This window comes from Corylus avellana, chromosome 1 (genome assembly GCF_965113065.1).
Source record: "Corylus avellana chromosome 1, dhCorAvel1.hap1.2, whole genome shotgun sequence".
NCBI lineage: Eukaryota > Viridiplantae > Streptophyta > Magnoliopsida > Fagales > Betulaceae > Corylus > Corylus avellana.
The window spans coordinates 12,034,921-12,054,792 of NC_142490.1; the positions used below are offsets into that span (position 1 = coordinate 12,034,921).

The following is a 19,872-nucleotide window of genomic DNA, read 5'->3' on the forward strand; positions in this document are numbered from 1 at the left end:
AAAAAATGAAAGGACAAAAATTCCTCTCAAACTTAACTAAGTAACTAACGAGATGTTCTCCACTTCATGCTCACTTATTACTTAGAATATAGTTGTGTAAAACGAAGAGAATCAATTTTAAGTGAATATTTTATTTTGTTTGGAGTTAACTATGTACGTGGTATTACGTCATTTAACAATTTTTTTTTTTCAAAGAATATATAGATTATTAGACCTATAAAATCTAATTTAACCATAACCGAGAAATGTTAGTGGTTTTGAGACAGGATTGGCTACAATATTTTGGAACCCATTAGTGTAACATGCCTCGTGTTAAAATGCTGACTAAATTTAGAGATATGTTATAGGTTATTCTCTCAACCATCTTGTAATTATATCTTTTTGCAAATTTAATAGATTCACCATTAAATTTACGGACTTATGTAAATCCCATACAAATTTAATAGTGGATTCACTCAACGATAGAGATAAAAACCAGTATATGCAAGGGCCAAAGGCCAACAAAATTTGTTGCTAGGGATCAGTATGCTATTTTTTTTATTTTTTTTTTTACCTTAATTTTTTTTTTCCTTATGAATTATGGGGGTATGGCCTCTACCCCTCTTTCGTCCCGGGATTTACCCATCTTCTTAAAATAGAAAATAATTTTTATAATTATTCTTAAATTTACATCCATTCAACTATTTTAACTTTTAAAATAAATAATAAAATGACATAATTTCCTTCCCATTTGGTCGGATTATGTTCAAGATGACACCATTTGGGCTTGGAAATTACCTAGAGACTCAGGACATTTTTGAAATCTAGAGGATTTTGTAATTAGAATCTTGACTTTAGTATTTTATGTATATAGAATGAGTTCATAATAACGCTTTTGTGATAACATCCTAGAGGATACTAAAATGATGTCATTTGCGGAACATGGCTATTTGGTTAAACTAAGGGACAAATATGGCGTCACTTCAAATTCAATGCACTAGTTGTTGTTATTTGCAAAACAATAATAAAAGTTTCATCCGGTTTGATAACATTATTTTTTTTTTAAAAAAAAAAAGAAGCTTTTTATGTTTTAATAAAAAAAAATTACAAATAACTCTAAATATAAATACTTAAAACTATTTTTATTTTATTTTTATGTCACATCAAAATATTTTTTTAAAAAAAAAACTCTCTAAATTTTTTTTATCAAACAAACAATTTTTTTTGTCAACTCAGTTTATTAAATTGTCATCAATTAAATCGTTTCGACAATTTTCTTAACTATATATATATATATATATATATATATATATATATATAAAAGGACTAAGTTTAAAAGAATTTTAATGGAGATTTGATTTAGGTGTTGTTTTAAAGGTTAAATTGAATTTTACTTTTATCTCTCATTCTCATAAAACACTTAAAATTCAATAAAAAAAAAAATTACCGCATCTATATTGTAATTTTATTTAAAGTACCTAAGCCTAATCTGTTGGTGGGAGTGCGTAGCCTTGACAAGATTGGGGGTTTATGTGGTGTTGGATATTAGCGTGAAAGATTCATTGTAGCTGATTTTTGGTAGGTTCCTGTATAAAGTAAGTCTAACCTAACTCATCCACTCATCTACACAATCATTCACCCTACTATACTTTATTTTTTATTATTATTTTTTAAGCTTACCCTATTATACTATTTTATAGATGACATTAACTTCCGGTGAAAAAATTATTTTATATTTATTTTCAAATCTTTTTGTATATCTAAAAAATTAAACCCTTTCAGTACCCCTTCTTTACCTTTGTTCTAATAATATGTCTTATGAATTTTATTAAAAATGCATCTAAAAATCATACGTTTTAAGGACAAATCGAATTTACTTATTTCAATGAAATTCAGGCGGTTTATAAAAAGATAGCGGCATGGCCCATCTTCTCCAAATAGCTTAGGGTATAAGGCCCCGCAACCCCCTCATTCTCTATGGACGGATTCCTTCCCACCCGATTTCGAGGGAAACTTTTGTTCGTAATATAAAACTTGCTCCAACTAAAACTGTACAGAGGATTCTCTACAATGCAAGTTAATTGAACATTTCAAGCTTCCACCAATGTCACTCTTTGAGGTTGTTCTTTAACATCCTTCTAAGTAGACCGGCTAGAAACCATAATCCTTCGTTTCTTGTGGCTAAAATGCTAATGATCATCAACATCATGTAATTTTTGGTTGAATCGGTCGCACTCTTCTGCACTGATGAGCTCGCGGCGGAGAGCTTTTTTGAAGAATGCCGTTCGACATTGTTTCATGCTTTTTAAGCAGCTGAAGTCACCATTTAGAAGCTGCAGAACCTGCTTCCCATGTTCAAATGAAAATTGTTAAACATGGTTTCTTTGCGGCTGCAATATGCAAAGTCATCACATTTTACTCTACACTGACTCAAAACTTCTGTTTACATCATATTAAATAACCGATTATCCCAAAAATTTAAGAATATGAACGTGACATATGTAGCGATTAAGGGGAAATTTTTTCAAAACTTGTCTTTGTTAAAATAATGATTAAGTGATTAAATTTACATCTTCCTATTAGCTTAAGCTTATGAGACAACTGGTAATTTAACATGGTATTATCCTCCCAAAATGATATTTTTGTCCCCCCAAAATAATATTTGTGTCTCCTTTACCCCCTCTTCCTGTATAAAAAAAAAATTAAAAAAAAAAAACTTAAAATACCCATATTTATTTAGGTTTCCCGCATATTTTAGTTCGCCAAGAAACTCAATTGAATTTGGGACTCTGAGGGGTTATTTTGCAGTCATTTGGGTCACAATATTTATTTTGACATCACAAGTTAAATGATTTAATCATTTATGATATCACCATTATTTGATTTGATTCTTAACATTGTTGTTGTTTGGAGCTTTAATAGATTGTTATTAGAAAGAGTTCATCCTTAAAGGTACCTTTTTTCTTGGACCTTATATATCGTATTTAGTCTATTTTACTAGTTGTTTATACTATTGTATATTTGTGATACCATGAGATTAAATTTAAGACTTCTATACTTTTATTTTATATAAACACGCACAAACACACATATAAAGATATCATATGTATGCTTTTGTATTTATATAAGTTTGTCTCTCCAACTTACATAAAAATAAAATAAAAAAACTAAAAAGTCACGTCTCCCACACTAAAAATTTTGGTTTCGCTATCACTTTAAAATGACTAGTCAATTTGAAGTTTAATTCCTTATAAATTATAATTATTTATAAAGTCTAGTTTTAGCACCCATGAATGTTTTCATAAACCACCCACTCTACATGAATTAGTACTCATCTTTTCAATATGAAACCGGGATGTTACAACATACCTGACTCATACAAGGGCGTCGAATTGAGGACTCTTGTATGCATAAAGAAGCAGCCAAGAGCACAAGATTCATCTGTCGAGAGTTGTAGGTATGAGCCAGAGAGGGATCAGTGAGCTCCATAATGGCATTCTTCTTCAGCAAAGGTTTTGCCTTGACACAGTGACAAGAAAAAGAAAACATCAATAGCTTCCAATTGAGTTGTGCATTTAACATACAACTCCAGCACCTGAATAGGCATGTATAAGGAAGAAACATACCCACAAAACAAGGCTTTGCTTCGAGTAATCTAGGGCTCGGCGCCCTGTGACCAGCTCCAATAGCAGCACACCAAAGGCAAAAACATCAGTTTTTTCATCTACTATGCCATGCAGCAAGTACTCTGGAGCAAGATACCTGCACTCTAAGAGTTAAAGGGATGAGTCCATATGAGTAAAATGTTTGATGGATAATCTGACAAAAGAAAGTGGTTTACAAACCCAAATGTGCCTTCAAATTTTGATACTGTATGGTGAGTCCACTGCTCTGGTAGCCATTTTGCAAGCCCAAAATCACAAATCTGAAATCGGATATGATTTAAGTCCAGTCTACACAAATATCATGCATAAGGGATCGGGATCGGGAACGGGAACGGGAACGGGATCGGGATCCCCGTTTGCAATTGTGAAAGCTCTTGATGGGGCCTATCTGCCCGAACACTTTGCAATCTCAATTGCAGAGGATCCCGGTTCGTTAAGCGGCTATTGACTAGAAAAATACCTGAGGCTCAAAGTCATTTTTAAGCAAAATGTTTGCAGCCTTAATGTCTCTGTGGATTATTCTTCTCTGACAACCCTCATGAAGATATAGTAAACCCTTGGCTGTCCCTAATGCAATCTTATACCTAACACCCCATTCCAGAATCCCCTTTGAACCTATAAAAACATATTTTCAAACAAGGAAATACAATTAAACAAGTCTGTAAAATTTTTAAAAAATAGTAACCCAAAAATGAAAACTAACCATAAAGCATAGAAGCTAAGCTCCCATGTAGAGATAGTTCAAGAACAAGGTGCATTCCTCCTTCAACCCCATAACCAATTAACTTAGCAGTATTTGGATGGTTCACATGGGCCATAATTCCAAGCTCTGATAAGAAGTCCCCTATAATCTCATCGGTTGTTCCTTTTGTTAGACGTTTGATTGCTACTAGCTGCCCATTTTCCAAACACCCCTTGTAAACTTCAGCATAACCACCCTTTCCAATCATATTCTCTGCAACAAGCAAAGCTTTATCCAAATGGGCATGCTGAAAATAAATTGAGATGATTTGACAGCATTTAAATCGGCATGGGCTTATAAAAGGGAAGAATTAATAGCTGATTCTCACTGTACGTTATCTCAATTGTATACTATTATAAAAACTACTGAATCGCACTACAAACCATGGCTGAAGTAGTTGGTTGCCCTCTGTAGCTCATGCAAGGTAAAGTTCTTCCAAGCTAACTTGGTGTAGTTCAAATCAATATCTACACGAAAATTTGTCACCAAAGCTGTGGCCTCCCTCATACTACTGCTCATTCTTCTTGAAAGCTTCATGACACTGAGAGGATGCAAAGTGGCTAATGACTGCTTGGATCTAATTCTCAATAGTTGGACAAATCCATGCCAATGCCAGCGAGAATTGGATTTTGAGTTTTGTTTTGCTTTAGAGTCTACATTGTGTTCTTTCGAAGAACATGTTTCAGATTCTGAGCTCTTAAAATAGTCCTCAAGAATTCCAACAGGAGACAAATCTACCTTCTTTTTCATAGTTAAAGATCAGAAACCTGACAAGAAACAAAGACATTACAACATGATAATGCAAAGAATGGTACCTGAGAAATCTAGAATTCAGAGTAAATAAGTGAAAGAAAACAGGATTTTTTTATTTTTTTTTACCTTGAGCAGAAGCAGAGGCAACAGAAGTAGCATCTGGTTTTCTCTGCAAATATGACCCCCATATATGGATTAGAAGCCAACCCATGACAAAAAGAGCCAATTACAAGTTACCCATTAAAAAAAGAAACTTAAATCTGAGAGAAAATTCAGGTACACTGCATAGTTGAACTATATAAGAAGATATGAAATAAAAACACTAGAGTAGGTACAAAGAAATTTAACTGATGGCACAGGGGAGAAAAGAATGGTATCTTAGAAAACACATGGAAACAAAAACCAATAGCCTACAAATTAGAAAACCACAAAAATCTGGAGACTTTTGTTATACCAATCCAAAAAGAACCTTTCAAACTTGCAAGATAAACGAGATATGAAGAAGATGTTGGAATAATCTTCTTAATGGCATGTTTGTTGTGGAATTTACTGAAGAAGCATAACCCAAAATGAGAAACAAAAACTGAAGGCTTCCAGAACAGAAAACAAGCAACAAAATCAAAAAATCGATAAACCCACTAAATGAAACTGCATAATATGAAAATAGAAATTCAAGTTACAAGAGGTGGTGGAAACTCGGATTTGGACATACCATGGACAAGAAACCGAAGGTTGTCATGTCAGAGATCTTCCATGGACACACAGAAGAAAGAAACATAGGAGAGTGACACCAGAAGATAAGAGAAAAGAGAGAGAGAGAGAGAGAGAGAGAGAGATAAAAGACGAAGAAGAAGAAGAAGTGGGATTTGATTCAAGTTTACTCTTAATCACTTCAACAATGACTGCCTTTTCTACCTTTCCCGGGTCACTGTTTCATAGTTTCTTCTTCTTCTTTTTTGAAAAATATAAAAAAAAAAAAAAAAAAATTGCAAATACTAAATGAACAAATTGTTGACGACGGGGTCGTGAGGATTTCTCATGATAATCTGAGCTTATCAGTACACGGTGGCTTCATTGGTCAGAGGCGGCTCTCTGAATTTCTCCCTGGTTCCTTTGGGATATGGCACGTGGGTTTTAAGGCACGTGAAATTTGATCGGTCAAAATGTGTCCTATAAAAAAGACCATGCATTGCATAAGTTCGCCCGTATAATCGCAAGGAGGAAGAAAATAACAATTTAAGTTAGAGTGGGTTACATTAATTATCCATTTTATACCAATAATTATAGCTTGCCGTGTTTGTTAATTTACTTGTTTCTTTTCTGTTCATCCGTTTAACAGATTAATAAGCAATTCAAAATATAATTCCGTACACTTGGAGAACAATTCAAAGTATAATTCACCTTTATATTTAATTCTAATACTTTTTCAAACTAAAAATAAAAAATATCCATACATACCCAACAAGAAGTCATCAACATTACAAATTCAATTACTTCAATTAAATTTAGATATACGACTTGAGTGCTATTAGATAGGAGTGGCAATTAGTATTAGCATGTTGGGTTCGGATCGTATCGAGATCTGGGTATAAGATTATATAGGTCAACTCTAATTTAACTTATTTAATTAAACGAGTCAAACCCCTCAACCCTAACTTGATAAATTTTGTTTCAGGTTCGTGAGTCGTGTCAAAAATCGTCAGTCATAGTGTCTTGTATCAAGATCTGGGTATAAGACTATCTTCTATATAAGTCAACCCTAACTCAACATATTTAATTAAACAAGTCAAACCCTTCAACCATAATCTGATAATTTTGTGTTGGGTCCGTATCAAGTTTGTGGGTCCGGGTCGTATCAAAAATTGCCAGTCCTAGTGTCCTGTATCGAGTTCAAGTTGTATCAAGGCAATGATATAATTTAACGGGTTAGACCCCTCAACCCTAATCCCCTAATTTCGCATTTATAAACAACCTTCGATTAATTATCAGATGTTTGTTAACTAATTAGTTTGTTTTGGATTCGCGGACTGTGACAAAAATTGTCAACCTTACTATTAGGGGTATTATAACTTTTATTATGAGTCCATTATAAATTGACGTGACAATTGTGTAGCACTTATCACGTCAATCAATGCGGATTTAAAATATCTCCATGAGTAATATCTACTTAATTATCATTGTTACTTTGTTAATCAACAAGTATTATCATGACCTTAGGTAAGGTATATAATAATTCTAAGAGTTTCCACAGACATACGACAGACATTAGCAATTATAAATACTTGCTCCATAATCATTCCAACATAATTAACAGAACCAAGCCCACAAGCAAGGGATTGTGATGCATGGACATGATGATTACGACCATTCTTCGCCCACAATTCAAGATGCTGACAACTATTATACCAATTGAAATTTCTGTTGCTTCTTAAAGAGGATTTGAATTGAATGTGTTTGATTTGTTTTCTGGTTTGGTGGCTCATTTCTATCTTACCTTAAACCACATCTACATTTGTTAAGATAGGTATGTTGTGTCAACAACCTTCGATTATTTACTACTTTGGGTGAAATTCATCACCAACTTATTTGTTCTTCCTGACATAAGCCTTTAAGTTCATATCAATGCTTTAAATTTAACTAACTAGTAATACTTGCCCTTAACATATGAATTTAATTAATATTATAATTTCTAATGAGACCTGATATGTAAAATTACTATATTAAATTGAGAAATGCTACGGTTCTTCTTTGTATTCTCATGATTTTAGATGGATATTATTTTCTAAAAAAAAATTAGAGATCAATGTGGTAAGTTTTTTTAGAAAGCAATATCTACGTAGGATCAAGAAAATACCAAGAGGAACCGTAACATTTCTTTATTAAATTATCACCTATCCCAAAAGTATAAGCTTATAAAATGATAAATTTAATTATTTAATTAGTATTCTAACACCTTCAATCTCGAAAAACATATGTATATTCATTTGATCGCATCAAGTCTAACTTTTTTTTTTTTGTCAATTTGGTCTTTTAGCTCCATTTGAACGTACAATTTCGTTTCTAAAGTTTTGTATTACGGTTTAATACACTTAAGCCCCCTTAATTTACCAAACATTTTCAAAAAAGCTCCACAAAACATGTAGGACACTTGGATATATCAAATTACAATTTTGTAGCAAACAATCCACTCCATTAGCCTCAGCTGATAGGTTGAATGGAAAAGTGGTCATGTGCGTCGCATGTGACTATATGATCTATTGTTTTAGTAAATAGTGTTACCAACACATGAAATAGTAATGCATCATTTTGAAACCAAATATTTAAGAAAAGAATTTGGGGAAGCTAGCATTTCTTTTAACTTGAGCTACTCTTGTTAAGGATATCACTATGATTTCAAACTTTGTTGAGGATCGTTATCATTTAGGGCTGGCAATTTTGACACGATCCGCGAACCTGACACGAAGTTACCGGGTTTGAGTTTACCCTTAACTGGTTTGGGTCAAAAATGGGTCAACCCGTTTATTTTGTTCCTAGAGGGTCAACTCGTGGGTGACCGGCCACACTCGTTTAAATTATTAAAAAAAATAATAATAAAAAAGAAAAAGCCTACATGTGCTGCCTTTAGATTAAATGCCGATTTTAACCCAAGCTTACTAAGCAGCCCATAAAAGCTTCCTCCTTATTCTTGTACTCCCAAAACTGCACGTTCTGTACCTTGATACAACTATTAAGCATTATATCAATAATGCTTGCTAGCTGATTTTACCCCAATGCAATGTGCTTCATGTGTCCAACTTTATTGAATAAGCTGCAAATCTATTTTCACTTCATTGAGAATGTTCCTGCCTTTCTCTTTTTGCAAACCAACCCTAGCTGTCTCCTTCTTCCTTTCTTCTCACCCTAATTCCATCTCTTAAGTTTAACTCCTTAGATTAAACGCTAACACACTACCACTCGCTAGCTTTGCCTCTCTCTCTCTCGCCGTTGCCGCATCCATCTCTCTCAGCTCACGTCTCTTTCTCCCTCTCCCTCTCACTCTGTCTCCGATATCTCTCTTTCTCTCTTATTCTGATTTTGTCTCTAGATTAACACGGTAACCCATTAATTTTGGTGTGTCGTGTCCAAGTTGAAAATTTTCACCCATTTAGCTAAACGAATCGTGTCAAGTGAAAGCTAATAGGGTGGTGGGTCATTACGGATCATAAATGAGTTAACTCATCAACCTGTTTTGTCGGCCCTTATCATCATGTGCTTTAATAGAGCTAACCTCTAAACCCTCGAATTGGAATCTGATCTTAAATGACCCATTAGGCCCAGTCGGCTATTGTTATTTTTACAGCCCATTCTCAGTTAGTCATCAAATTGGGATATTGTTTTTATTAAAACGAAAATAAATAATTAAATCTGTGATTGTATCTCAACAATCGGGGATGTAGCTCAAATGGTAGAGCGCTCGCTTTGCATGCGAGAGGTACAGGGTTCGATCCCCTGCATCTCCAATTCATTCGTTTTTGTCCCTCTTCAAGAACCTTCTCGTATATCCTTATCCCATTTTTGATTGCCCGCCCACTGCCCCCACAGATTCCGGGACACAATGTCCGTACCTCTCTTCAACCTCGCTCCCAATCTCGCAGTTTCAAGGCTCTGTTTCGGTTTCGCTGCTTGCTCTCTCTTTTCTCTTTTTGTGTTGGTTGCTGCTACTTACTACTCCTTCAACCGAGCTTAAAACCCTTCTCTTTTTTCCTCAGGAACCATGACTTTTGGTGAACAGAACACCTTGCCCGAGTCCTTTCGCCTCCTTGACGTGGCTTTCAGAGCCGGAGTCAACTTCTTCGACTCTGCAGAAATGTACACATCCTTAACCCCTGCGATTCTTTTTCTCGGTTTTTTTTTTTTTTTTTTTTGGCGTGCTTATGAAATTTAGCTTCTGCATATTTTCTGTACTGTACACCGTTTTTCTTTGCAGTCTCTTTATGGGTTTTGTATTCTTTCGAGATATCAGCTTCTGTGTATGCGGTAACATTGTATGTTGGGAACTGCAGGTATCCAGTGCCTCAGCGTGCTGAGACTCAGGGTAGGAGCGAGGAGTACCTGGGCCGTTGGATTAATGATAGGAAGATCTCTCGGGACCGTGTCGTCTTGGCCACCAAGGTCTTAACTCAGCTCTAGAGCTTTTTGCTTTTAAAGTTACATAGTTTATCTCTAATTGGTTAATTACCATATGATCATGGTTAGTCCAGCAAGAGGTCACCTTTGAATGAAATTTAGTTGTCAAAAATATTTGTTTTACTGCATTGCTCGAAAGTCTTTTTTGCCTTTATCATTTGGAACTCTGAGTCCTACGCTCTGGCTTCAGTGATGGGTAGGTAGGCCAACCAGAAATCCCTGACCATGCTGTTGATTAGGACGATGAATTTGCTTTTAGTGCTTGTTTTCAGTTCCTTGCAATGATTAAATTTTCAAGACTATTACATGGAAACTTTTTAAGGATTTTGATAGTTGTCCCTTTTGAGAAATTTGGCTTAATATGTGTTTACTATTGGTTAGAAGTGCACTTAAGACCGATTAAACTTTATTATGACAGACATACAATTTTGTGATATTCTTTTAGGGGAATAGGAAGGCATTTCAATCTGAAGTTGAGTTTGTCGAATCTGGTTTTGGCTCCATAATGATTGTTTGGGTTGGTGTGTAAAACACTGAACTACATTTTCTGGATTAAGTTAGTCACTCCAGATTTTCCAGATTAAGTTGAGAGATCGTATATGCATATGAAGGCACCTTCTTTGTGGCCTCTGTATTGTCTTATATTATTGTTATTGTTGTTGTTATAGTTCAATATTTGTATATGTTATAGCCTCTTTGACTGTTCTGATCCTAGTGTTGTATCAAAATAATGGTTTATTGTGTATTGTTTTAATCTAGGTTACTGGACCATCTGGGCAAATGTCTTGGATTCGAGGTGGGCCAAAGTGTTTGGATGCCAGGAATATTACTGACGCCATTGACAACAGGTTGGTTTTTACACGTATTTATGTGTAGTTGCAGCGGGATTGAATATTTTGTATTCACCATGTCATCAATTGGACTAAATTTTTGGGACTAATTATTATTACCAATGGTTATATGCACACTATATGTTTGCTAGCATGCTATATATTTTGAGGAATCTCTTAGTCCTCTCTCTCTCTCTGTTTTTTTTTTTTTTTTTTTGGGATAAGTAGCTACATTTTAGTTCTCCACTTTTATAAAGAAGGTAAGCTCACATGATTTCTTGTCTTGTCTTTGCATTTTTGCTCAGACATTGTAGACTTGGTCTTTGCAGTAGATTTAAGTTTGGACATTAACATTTTTGAAACAGGCTCAGGAAAAAAAAAACATTTTTGAAACAGGATGGTCCTCTGTAGGAATGCCTATGCCCTAGGTATATGTAAATGCCACTGCATAGTGATTGAAGAAGCCACTTTTACAAAGGAAATATTATTATGAATCCATCTCAGCGTAGGTTGCATAGAATATCCATACCAGCTGGGCTAGAGAGTGTGAGATGATATTTTCGAAAAGATAGATGTAAATAGTGTCAGTACTACCTGGTATGGGTCTCCATGAGAACAACCATCAAGAAAAAACTATAGAATGTTATATCTGGTGTTACCCTGATTTTTTCCTAAGAGTTATAGTGCATGGTTTCTTATAATGGGAAATTGTTATAGCATTACGGGGATGTTTTCTGTTTAGAAACATTATTGTATTTTTAAACTGAGGAAACCAAAGGATGAGATGTATGGTTCTTCAGTTATTCTCAAGCAATTTATATTATGCTCTGATGAGTTATTGTTTGTAATGGTGCAGCTTGCTGCGAATGCGAACCGACTACATCGATCTTTATCAAATTCATTGGCCAGATCGGTTTGTATGTGGATCATATGTCTAGTGTTTTCAGATATTGTAGATGTATATATATTTTTTGATAACGAGGAACCCCTTTAAGGCAAGGCCACTTCCTGTACCCATCCCTGTTAGGTAAACCTCGGACCTGTGTAAAGCGCCCCCTCACATGAATTGGGTAATACTCCGGTTTCGTTGGCGGGCTGGCCCCAAGGAATTGTTTGCACCCAAGGGGATACAGCAGATATTAAAGTAGCTACATGGCTAAGCACAATTTTGGGGATATATGAAAAGAAAATTGCTTATTTTCAGTTTTGTTTCTTTTGCACCAACCAATATTGTACTCCTGAAGTAACTCATGGCTGATTTTGCAGCTATGTTCCCATGTTTGGAGAAACCGAATATGATCCAATCCGACAGTTCAGCTCGGTTGGTGTAGAGGAACAACTTGGTGCTCTTGGTGGAGCTGTTGATGCTGGTAAGGTGAGTAATGATAATCATCAGTTTTACCTCTATGTTCAATCACTTGATAACGTTGCCTTAACAATTATAATGGAAAATTTTCTTTGTAGATCAGATACGTTGGTCTCAGTAATGAAACACCATATGGCGTCATGAAGTTCATTCAGGTGGCTGAAAGGGTTCTTGGCCATCCTAGGATAGTATCAGTCCAGGTTGTGTGAGTCATCTGGTTCATAAGCGTGAGGCTTCCTGTTCTTCTTTTGTCTTTCTATTCCTCCGTCTCTCTGTCTCTCTCTAGTTTGGTGATGACAATGCTTATGCACATCTCATTTTCTGTGTGATAGAACTCGTATAGCTTGCTTTGTCGAACTTTTGATTCTGGAATGGCGGAGTGCTGTCATCATGAGAGGTAGTTCATGTGTTTACATCAATATATTGATTATTAATGTGGAATTTAAATTGAGCTTGTCATGTAAAAGGATGGTTAAAATTTGCCCAACTTACACAAGCCAATTTCGGAATAAAATTGTAGTAATAGAAAGAACTTAGCATTTAGAGAGTGTTACATAGTGTTTTCTATGTTTTTAGCTATTAATTAAACATGCTAAACTGCAGGCATCATTGGGATCATGAAATTAATGTTTAGGATGTTTGATTTTTTAACCTGATTAAGAGAAGCTGCTTTTGGCTTCCTTAGAAGTTTAATTATTTGATTTCATATTCACTCTGTCAGCGTGGCGCTCCTTGTATATGAAATTAGTTGCTAACATTATAGAATTTGGTTTTGAATATAACTTTGTTTTCCCTGAGCAGTTCTGGAAGGATTTAATTAAGAGAGTGATTAGTATAAATGGTTCACATTAATGTGAACAAGAAAATTGGCAAATGAATTTTACTTGTTAGGAAGGGAAATGCGCATAGGGTAAGGATTCTTCTTTAGATGGAAAGACCCAATATAGGTTTCTCAAATGGATTTTGCTGCATTCATGAAGTTGTAATCTGATAAATTGAAATACTCTGTTGAAAGTGGTTGTCTTATGTTTTACCTCTTTCTTCTTCTTCTTTTTTTTTTTTTTTTTTTTGTTTGTTAAATTCATCAGGATTAGCTTATTGGCCTACAGCCCCCTGGCAATGGGCATTCTCTCTGGGAAGTATTTTTGGCCTGATGGGGGTCCATCAGATGCTCGGTTGAATCTCTTCAAAGGTCAATAATCAAATTATGTATTTGATATTTTAATATGTAGGAGTTATCTCTAAAACTAGAAGTGAACTTGTCTCATTTGGAACTATTGTGTTGTTTATCCTTTTAGGGAGGTATTCAGAAGGGGAATCCAGATACAACCTGTCCAATAACATCATAAAAGCAGCTACCATGGTAAGCAGATTCTTCGCAGTTTCAAATTTTAATAATCTTGTGAGAGGCTCACTAAAAGATTACAAGAAATCTACATTTTTTAAACTTTTTTTTTTCTTTCTAAAAATGAAATGTTTACTCACAGTTAATGGTTGACTAGCGGCAGAAATAAAAGATGTGATGTAAAATTTTGATTGGGGAAATGGTGACTGTTTCAGCCGATTTTCTATTAAATTGGTTTAAATTACTTGGTATAAAAATGGCTTAGTGGCTTGCATTGCCTTTTCAAAACAATGAAGAAAGACACACATTATTGGTATGTATGGCAGTTTTATTGTTGAGTTTAGCAATATTAGGGCCTGCCCTTTGCACACTGCTCTGGCTGACCTCTCTGTATCTCTCTTTGCAGGAATATCTTGATATTGCCAAAAAATATGGTCTTCATCCCGTCTCCATAGCAATTGGTTTGATACTACTCCTTTCTCATTCTGTATCTGTAGATATGTTCTTATATGTAGTGACTCATTTTTATAGCTCTTCCGATTCTTGCAAATCTCTCATTGAAAATTTTGGAGCTGTATAAGTCAGTTTTGGATATAATGGAAGTTGTAGTTGCTCAGAATGTGACTAATCATCATATGAATGAGCATTATAAATTCAATTCACCTGAAGATCTGCACTCATGGATCTAACTTTATGAATCCCAATAATGAGAGGAAACCATTGCCCATGGCCATAAGGGACAAGGTTTCTCGCCTAGACTCTAGACTAATTTGGGAAAATATGAAGTCATGAAGATTTGGGGAATCTATTGATCACCTCCTTCTTCATCGTGAGATTGAGATTGCAAGGGAATTATGGAGTTCGCTTTTCCAGTTGTTATGGTGTTGCATCGGTTATGCCTTGAAGGATAGTTGGAGAGGACAACTGGGACATTGTACTGCTTTGGAAGAGTGGAGGTTGGATCCCTTGTGTTTAATATGATATATTTGGAGAAAACGGAAAGCAAAGAGTTTTGAAGATCGTGAGACTATGATGTTAGATTTGAAGAAGATGTTATTTCGATTCCTTTACACATGGATAATAGCGTTCAATAGCTTGTCTGGTTTTATTTTTTCTGAGGTTTTGGAGTTTTGTTCTCTTTTTTCTCTACATTAGGGGTTCTCTTGTATCCTTCTTGTGTATTAGGTTGCACCCCTCTGCTTTTAATGAATTTGAATTACTTATTAAAAAACAAAAGATTTTTCCCATTTTTCCTCCTGCTCTTGTTATGTTAATTAGACGATGGCATTTCTTACGGCTCCTTTCCTTGTCCTTCGGTTGTTTACGTATTATGGTTTCTGTATGTACTTATCCATTGGGTACCACTAGAATGCGGTTTGGAATGTAGAAAGTGTATGTGATAAAATCATAAAAGCATCCTCTTAGAAATATATTCCAATTGTGCTGGTAAAATTGAGTTTTCTCTCCTGTGCTTCAATATTTGAAGTTATCAATTTCTTTAGATGGTATTTGAAACCCTACTCGGTTTTCTAAAATGAATGGGGTTTCTCAAAAAAGTTATTTCATTTATAGAATTCATTCTACACGCATATATAAATGTGGGAATATAATCCTCTCTATTTCAAGGTCAAGATTTAAAGTTGGTGCATATATCTTTATAAAAAATTTAAATGATGTGGAATCTCATGTGCACCGTTAGATACACATTTTAAATCATGACCATGAAATGGAGAGGATCATTGTCTATACATGTGACAGATTAGTCATATCCTCCATTTATTGTTGCCCTTGAACATTTAGGGGGAGGATGATCAATTTAATATGCTATACCTGATCCATATCTTAGTCTAATTCTTCGTTCTTTATTTACTGAATCATCTACTGTTCTTTTGGCAGCCTTTGTTTTGAGACATCCTCTTGTTGCAAGTGCTGTTTTTGGGGCTACTAATTTGCAGCAGCTTCAGGAGGTTCTCAATGCATTCAAAGTTGAGCTCACATCTGAAATTATTGTTGAAATCAACAAGATTCATGGAAGGTTTCCCAATCCATGTCCCTGATCAATAGTTTGTGCTGTTCAATTTCTTTGTCATCGGGAAGATTTGACGGATTGGCGTAAATGGATTGCTTGTACGTCCTACACTTGCTTTTGTAATATTAAATTTATTAGGTATTATTGATGACCATGATGCTGGAAAAGATCCTGCTTTCTGGAAAGAGAATTCAAAAGTTTCAATGCGAAAGAAGGCTGTCACTTTTGTTAGTGCTTTGCTAGTGAGAAAGTCATATGACAAAAGCTTGCAAATTCTTCAATTGTTCATGTGGGTACACATGTGCACCAACCTTAGTTTTGTATACTTGGGGCTCATGTGGACCCAGATTTGAAACAAACATATACATTTCAAGATGGCAAAAGTTGAAAGTCTTTTTTGAATTTTGGCTCCTATCAGGTATCAGGTCTCAGTTGTGTGGGCATTAATTGGCATGCTGCTACCTTTTATTGATCAAATGCTCGGGCTGTTGGTTGTTGGTCCCCTCTAGCACTACCCAGAAATGATGATACAGTTGGAGTCCTCTTTTGGTTTCTTTATTGTTAAATTATGGTGTACATGGTGTTTACTCATTAGGTGCTGGAAAATCTAATATGGATTATAAAATGATTTTTCTCCATTTCACATAAAATGACGAGTTTTTGTTCCCGCAGAGTGGATCTACAATCAACGAATAAACGGGCATAATTTTTTACTTTTTATTTTTATAAGAAATGGATTTACTAGAAAATATAACACAATTTTCATACAAGAGGATCTTCAAAAGTCATAAAAGTAATCATCAAATCATACAAAAATCTTAAAAACATGGAAATAAGGGAATTTAGATGGGGTTTAACACTATTGAGTATATGGGTTTTTCATTATTTTTCATCCACAAAACTTTTTTTTTTTTTTTTTTTTACTCCATTTAAATATTTTTCTTTATTCTTTCTTTACAAAACCACTTCAAATCCATTTTAGAGGAAAGGGAATGACGAATTATTAAAAAAAGCACTCAACAAAAAAAAGGTTTCTCTAATTTTGCTACAAAGCTAGCCAAATTAACTAGCTGAATGTGAATGTGCAAACACTTTACAACTACCAAGTAACTCTACAATGAATTAATTAAAGATCCACTGTTGTTTTTCCTCTGGATTGCACATATAAAACCAATCAACAATCATCTTTACCAATAATGCTTTGATTAAATGTGGTCTACTTTCTAAGTCCCAGCCACCTGATTTAACCAAAAAAAAAAAAAAAAAAAAACATTTCAGTCCCATCAAATCATATCTAAACTCGTCACCATCCCCCACTCCATAAAACATCCCTCTGCAACATTTCAAATCAATTATTGAATAAAAAAATAATAATAATAATAAAAAAAAGAGTAGGTGAAGTTGGCATGCTTTCATATAAGTGAGGACTCTGATGAAGTCTCTCTATTCAAGCAAATGCTTAAACTCGATCTAGACCATTTTTCAATTGCCTCAAAGACTTGTCTAGCATGTGAATTTCATTGGGACCCGCTCTCAATTGTCTACCCGAATTAACTGTAATTTAAATAAGCAATTACTGGAATATAGTCCGAAAGAAATATTGTGTTGCGAAGTGGTACATTATTTGTGTCTTATCAAAACTTCAAAGCAATGGAGAGAAGAAATATAATATATGGAATCTACTAAGCATTTCTCTCATAAGCAAATAATAAACTGTAAAATCTCCATCATCCTTTCGTTGTCACCTCCAACCTTAAAACCATAAAGCCTCCTCCCTCTCCCTCAGTCCTTGAAATCAACCGACTATGAATTTTTATAATCGAATATAAATAAAAAAAAAAAGAAAAGAAAAAGAAAAACAGGGTCAACTTTTCCCAACAGCAGAAATATTTAAAAAAGCAATAGGATTTCCATTAACACCAAAAGAATCTATATAATGTATTGTAATCAATTGGATATGCAATGCCCCCTTTGGATTTTATAATGAGCATCTCCTACAGTTGATGTGTTCGAATTTCACTGTAAAATTTGGACAGCCCACATAAAAAAAGAAAAAAGAAAAGGATGTTGTATGGGTGTGTTTGGCAACCCATTTATTCATTTTTTTACCATTCACACCACTTTTTCCCAAAAAAATAAACATAAAAACTTTTTTTTTTTTTTTTTTTTTTTTAACTTTTTATATCATATTATTTACTTTTAACTACTATTTAAATAAATAAAAAATAATATAAAACAAAATTTTTTCACTTTTCACTTTTTTATACAAAACATTTTTACTTTTTTTAATGTCAATTCACATCAACTACAATATATAAGGAAAAAAGTGTTTACCAGATACACCCTTAGAATGCGGGACTTACCTGCCTCAAACCGCCTATAAAGAAGGCACTATAAGATTTACAAGCCTTGAACAGTTTACGTTATAAAATTTACCCATACCAATCACATAATCTCCTTTTTGTGCTAGAATTTCAATGAATTCGAACACCCCAATAATAGAAAGGAGACTAAAGGATTCACATGCCCTAAATAGCTTTAGGTGCAAAACTTGCCCGACATAAATCTCATAAAAGTTACCCAAATTTTAATAAAATTCAAACACCTCAATAATAGAGAGGAGACTATATGGCTCACATGTCTCAAATAACTTAAGACAAAGAAAATCTCATAGTCCCCATTTTGTGAACTATCGGAATTTTAATAAAATTCAAACATCAAACACCCCAATAATAGAAAGGAGACTATAGTCTAATGGGGGCTCACATTCCCCGAATAGCTTAATGCGCAAAACTTTTACCTATCTAACTCTCATAGTCCCATTTTTGTGAGCTGTCCGAATTTTGATAAAATTGGAACATCCTAATAATAGAGAGGAGATTAGGGGCACCAACTTAAAAGCTGCCTGAATTTCAATAAAATTAGATCACCGGATAATAGAGAATGCCCATGGAGCTCCTGGGTTATGTATCCTCGTGAATGACCAGTGTCATAATAGCTGTGGTGGCTTTACGATGACAGCGAAATGAAGCTGCCACTTGTGTTACATGAACATATATGGTCCTGGTTGTACACCTCGTGCCTGCCCTTTTTATGGGTCTTGATGGTTGCACGTCTACGCAATTAATAGGTTGAAATCGTCACCATTATCCTCATTAAGGTTGGTTTGGAATTGTAATTTTAATAAGTGTAATTTTTAAAGTTATGTTTTTGAAATTGTTAGTTTTTAAAATTGTAAAGGCGTTTGGTAAAAGATGTTAAATTTTTTTTTTTTAATCAAATATTTTTTATACGAAATTGTGATTTTAATTTAAATTCGAGTATTTTTAAATAATCACCATGTAGATTTTTTTCTTCTTCTTATTTTAGATTAAGAGCCTATTTGGGTGGTCGAGGGGGTTAAAAGTGTGCTTAACACTCAAAAAGTTCGTTCGAAGAAAAAAGTATCCGTTTGATAAAAAAAATTGAAAACATTTTTAAGGGTCAAAAAATGACTAAAACGCACTTTTGACAAAACTTAATTTTTAAGCTTTTGCAAAAAAAAAAAAAAAAAAGAAGTTTTTTGGACTTAAAAACTCTATTTCTCAAACACAATCCCAAACAGGCTCTAAGTGCTTTTTAAATCTCAATGTCAAATGCTTTACGTTTTGTGATTTTTTAAAAAATGCAGATTATTCTTATAAAATCGTAATTCCAAACGAGCCCTAAAAAAATGAAAAACGTTTTAACGCCTTAACCATCATTTACTTCTTTTTTCCTTTCTTTTTCCGCGGACTAAGTTTAAGGTGTTCCTGTTTTTGGAATAGTCTAAAATAAGACTAACAATTTTTAACAGAAAATGTAAATTCAATATGAATACAACACGAAATTAATTGATTAGGATTGTGAGAGTTTAATTAAATGAGTCAAGTTATGGTTGACGTATATAATCTTATATCAATGTATCGACATGACATATACTCGACATTTGACATAAGAATTGTATATTTTTTACACA

General features: G+C 34.2%; 2 protein-coding genes and 1 non-coding gene across 4 annotated transcripts; 2 read left to right on the forward strand and 1 right to left on the reverse strand.

The window, feature by feature from the left end:
* Positions 1-1,895: 1,895 nt before the first annotated feature.
* Positions 1,896-5,913, reverse strand: LOC132172343 (Protein kinase family protein). Its single transcript, XM_059583826.2, has 9 exons — positions 5,852-5,913; positions 5,266-5,308; positions 4,770-5,153; positions 4,348-4,599; positions 4,105-4,259; positions 3,825-3,904; positions 3,606-3,741; positions 3,349-3,498; positions 1,896-2,321 (listed from the first exon to the last, which is right to left on the reverse strand). The coding sequence occupies exons 3-9, from the start codon at positions 5,134-5,136 to the stop codon at positions 2,169-2,171; spliced, it is 1,293 nt and encodes a 430-aa protein (XP_059439809.2). The 5' UTR covers positions 5,137-5,153; positions 5,266-5,308; positions 5,852-5,913; the 3' UTR covers positions 1,896-2,168.
* Positions 5,914-9,565: 3,652 nt separating this feature from the next.
* TRNAA-UGC (transfer RNA alanine (anticodon UGC)) lies at positions 9,566-9,638 on the forward strand. The gene has a single exon. It is a non-coding gene; the product is annotated as a tRNA-Ala (tRNA).
* On the forward strand, positions 9,624-16,277 carry LOC132172011 (uncharacterized). 2 transcript variants are annotated; one of them, XM_059583433.2, is made up of 12 exons: positions 9,624-9,791; positions 9,888-9,987; positions 10,182-10,290; positions 11,065-11,153; positions 11,992-12,048; positions 12,402-12,510; positions 12,600-12,701; positions 12,834-12,898; positions 13,590-13,693; positions 13,800-13,864; positions 14,253-14,307; positions 15,743-16,277. In XM_059583433.2, the coding sequence occupies exons 1-12, from the start codon at positions 9,734-9,736 to the stop codon at positions 15,901-15,903; spliced, it is 1,074 nt and encodes a 357-aa protein (XP_059439416.2). In that variant the 5' UTR covers positions 9,624-9,733; the 3' UTR covers positions 15,904-16,277. The 2 variants fall into 2 exon arrangements, with proteins under 2 accessions (XP_059439416.2, XP_088368415.1); XM_088512289.1 differs by lacking the exon at positions 9,624-9,791 and having other exon boundaries at positions 9,904-9,987; positions 11,992-12,052.
* Positions 16,278-19,872: the final 3,595 nt, after the last annotated feature.

What these genes read in the sequence shown, in the direction of transcription:
- LOC132172343 (XM_059583826.2), bottom strand. Translation starts at nt 5,136, where the DNA reads ATGAAAAAGAAGGTAGATTTGTCTCCTGTTGGAATTCTTGAGGACTAT. An exon ending in AAAATGACTTTGAGCCTCAG is followed by an intron (nt 3,905 to 4,104) that starts GTATTTTTCTAG and finishes ATCCGATTTCAG; the next exon opens with ATTTGTGATTTTGGGCTTGC. An exon ending in GACGCCCTTGTATGAGTCAG is followed by an intron (nt 2,322 to 3,348) that starts GTATGTTGTAAC and finishes CATGGGAAGCAG; the next exon opens with GTTCTGCAGCTTCTAAATGG.
- LOC132172011 (XM_059583433.2), top strand. Translation starts at nt 9,734, where the DNA reads ATGTCCGTACCTCTCTTCAACCTCGCTCCCAATCTCGCAGTTTCAAGG. An exon ending in GTGTCGTCTTGGCCACCAAG is followed by an intron (nt 10,291 to 11,064) that starts GTCTTAACTCAG and finishes GTTTTAATCTAG; the next exon opens with GTTACTGGACCATCTGGGCA. An exon ending in ACTGACGCCATTGACAACAG is followed by an intron (nt 11,154 to 11,991) that starts GTTGGTTTTTAC and finishes GTAATGGTGCAG; the next exon opens with CTTGCTGCGAATGCGAACCG.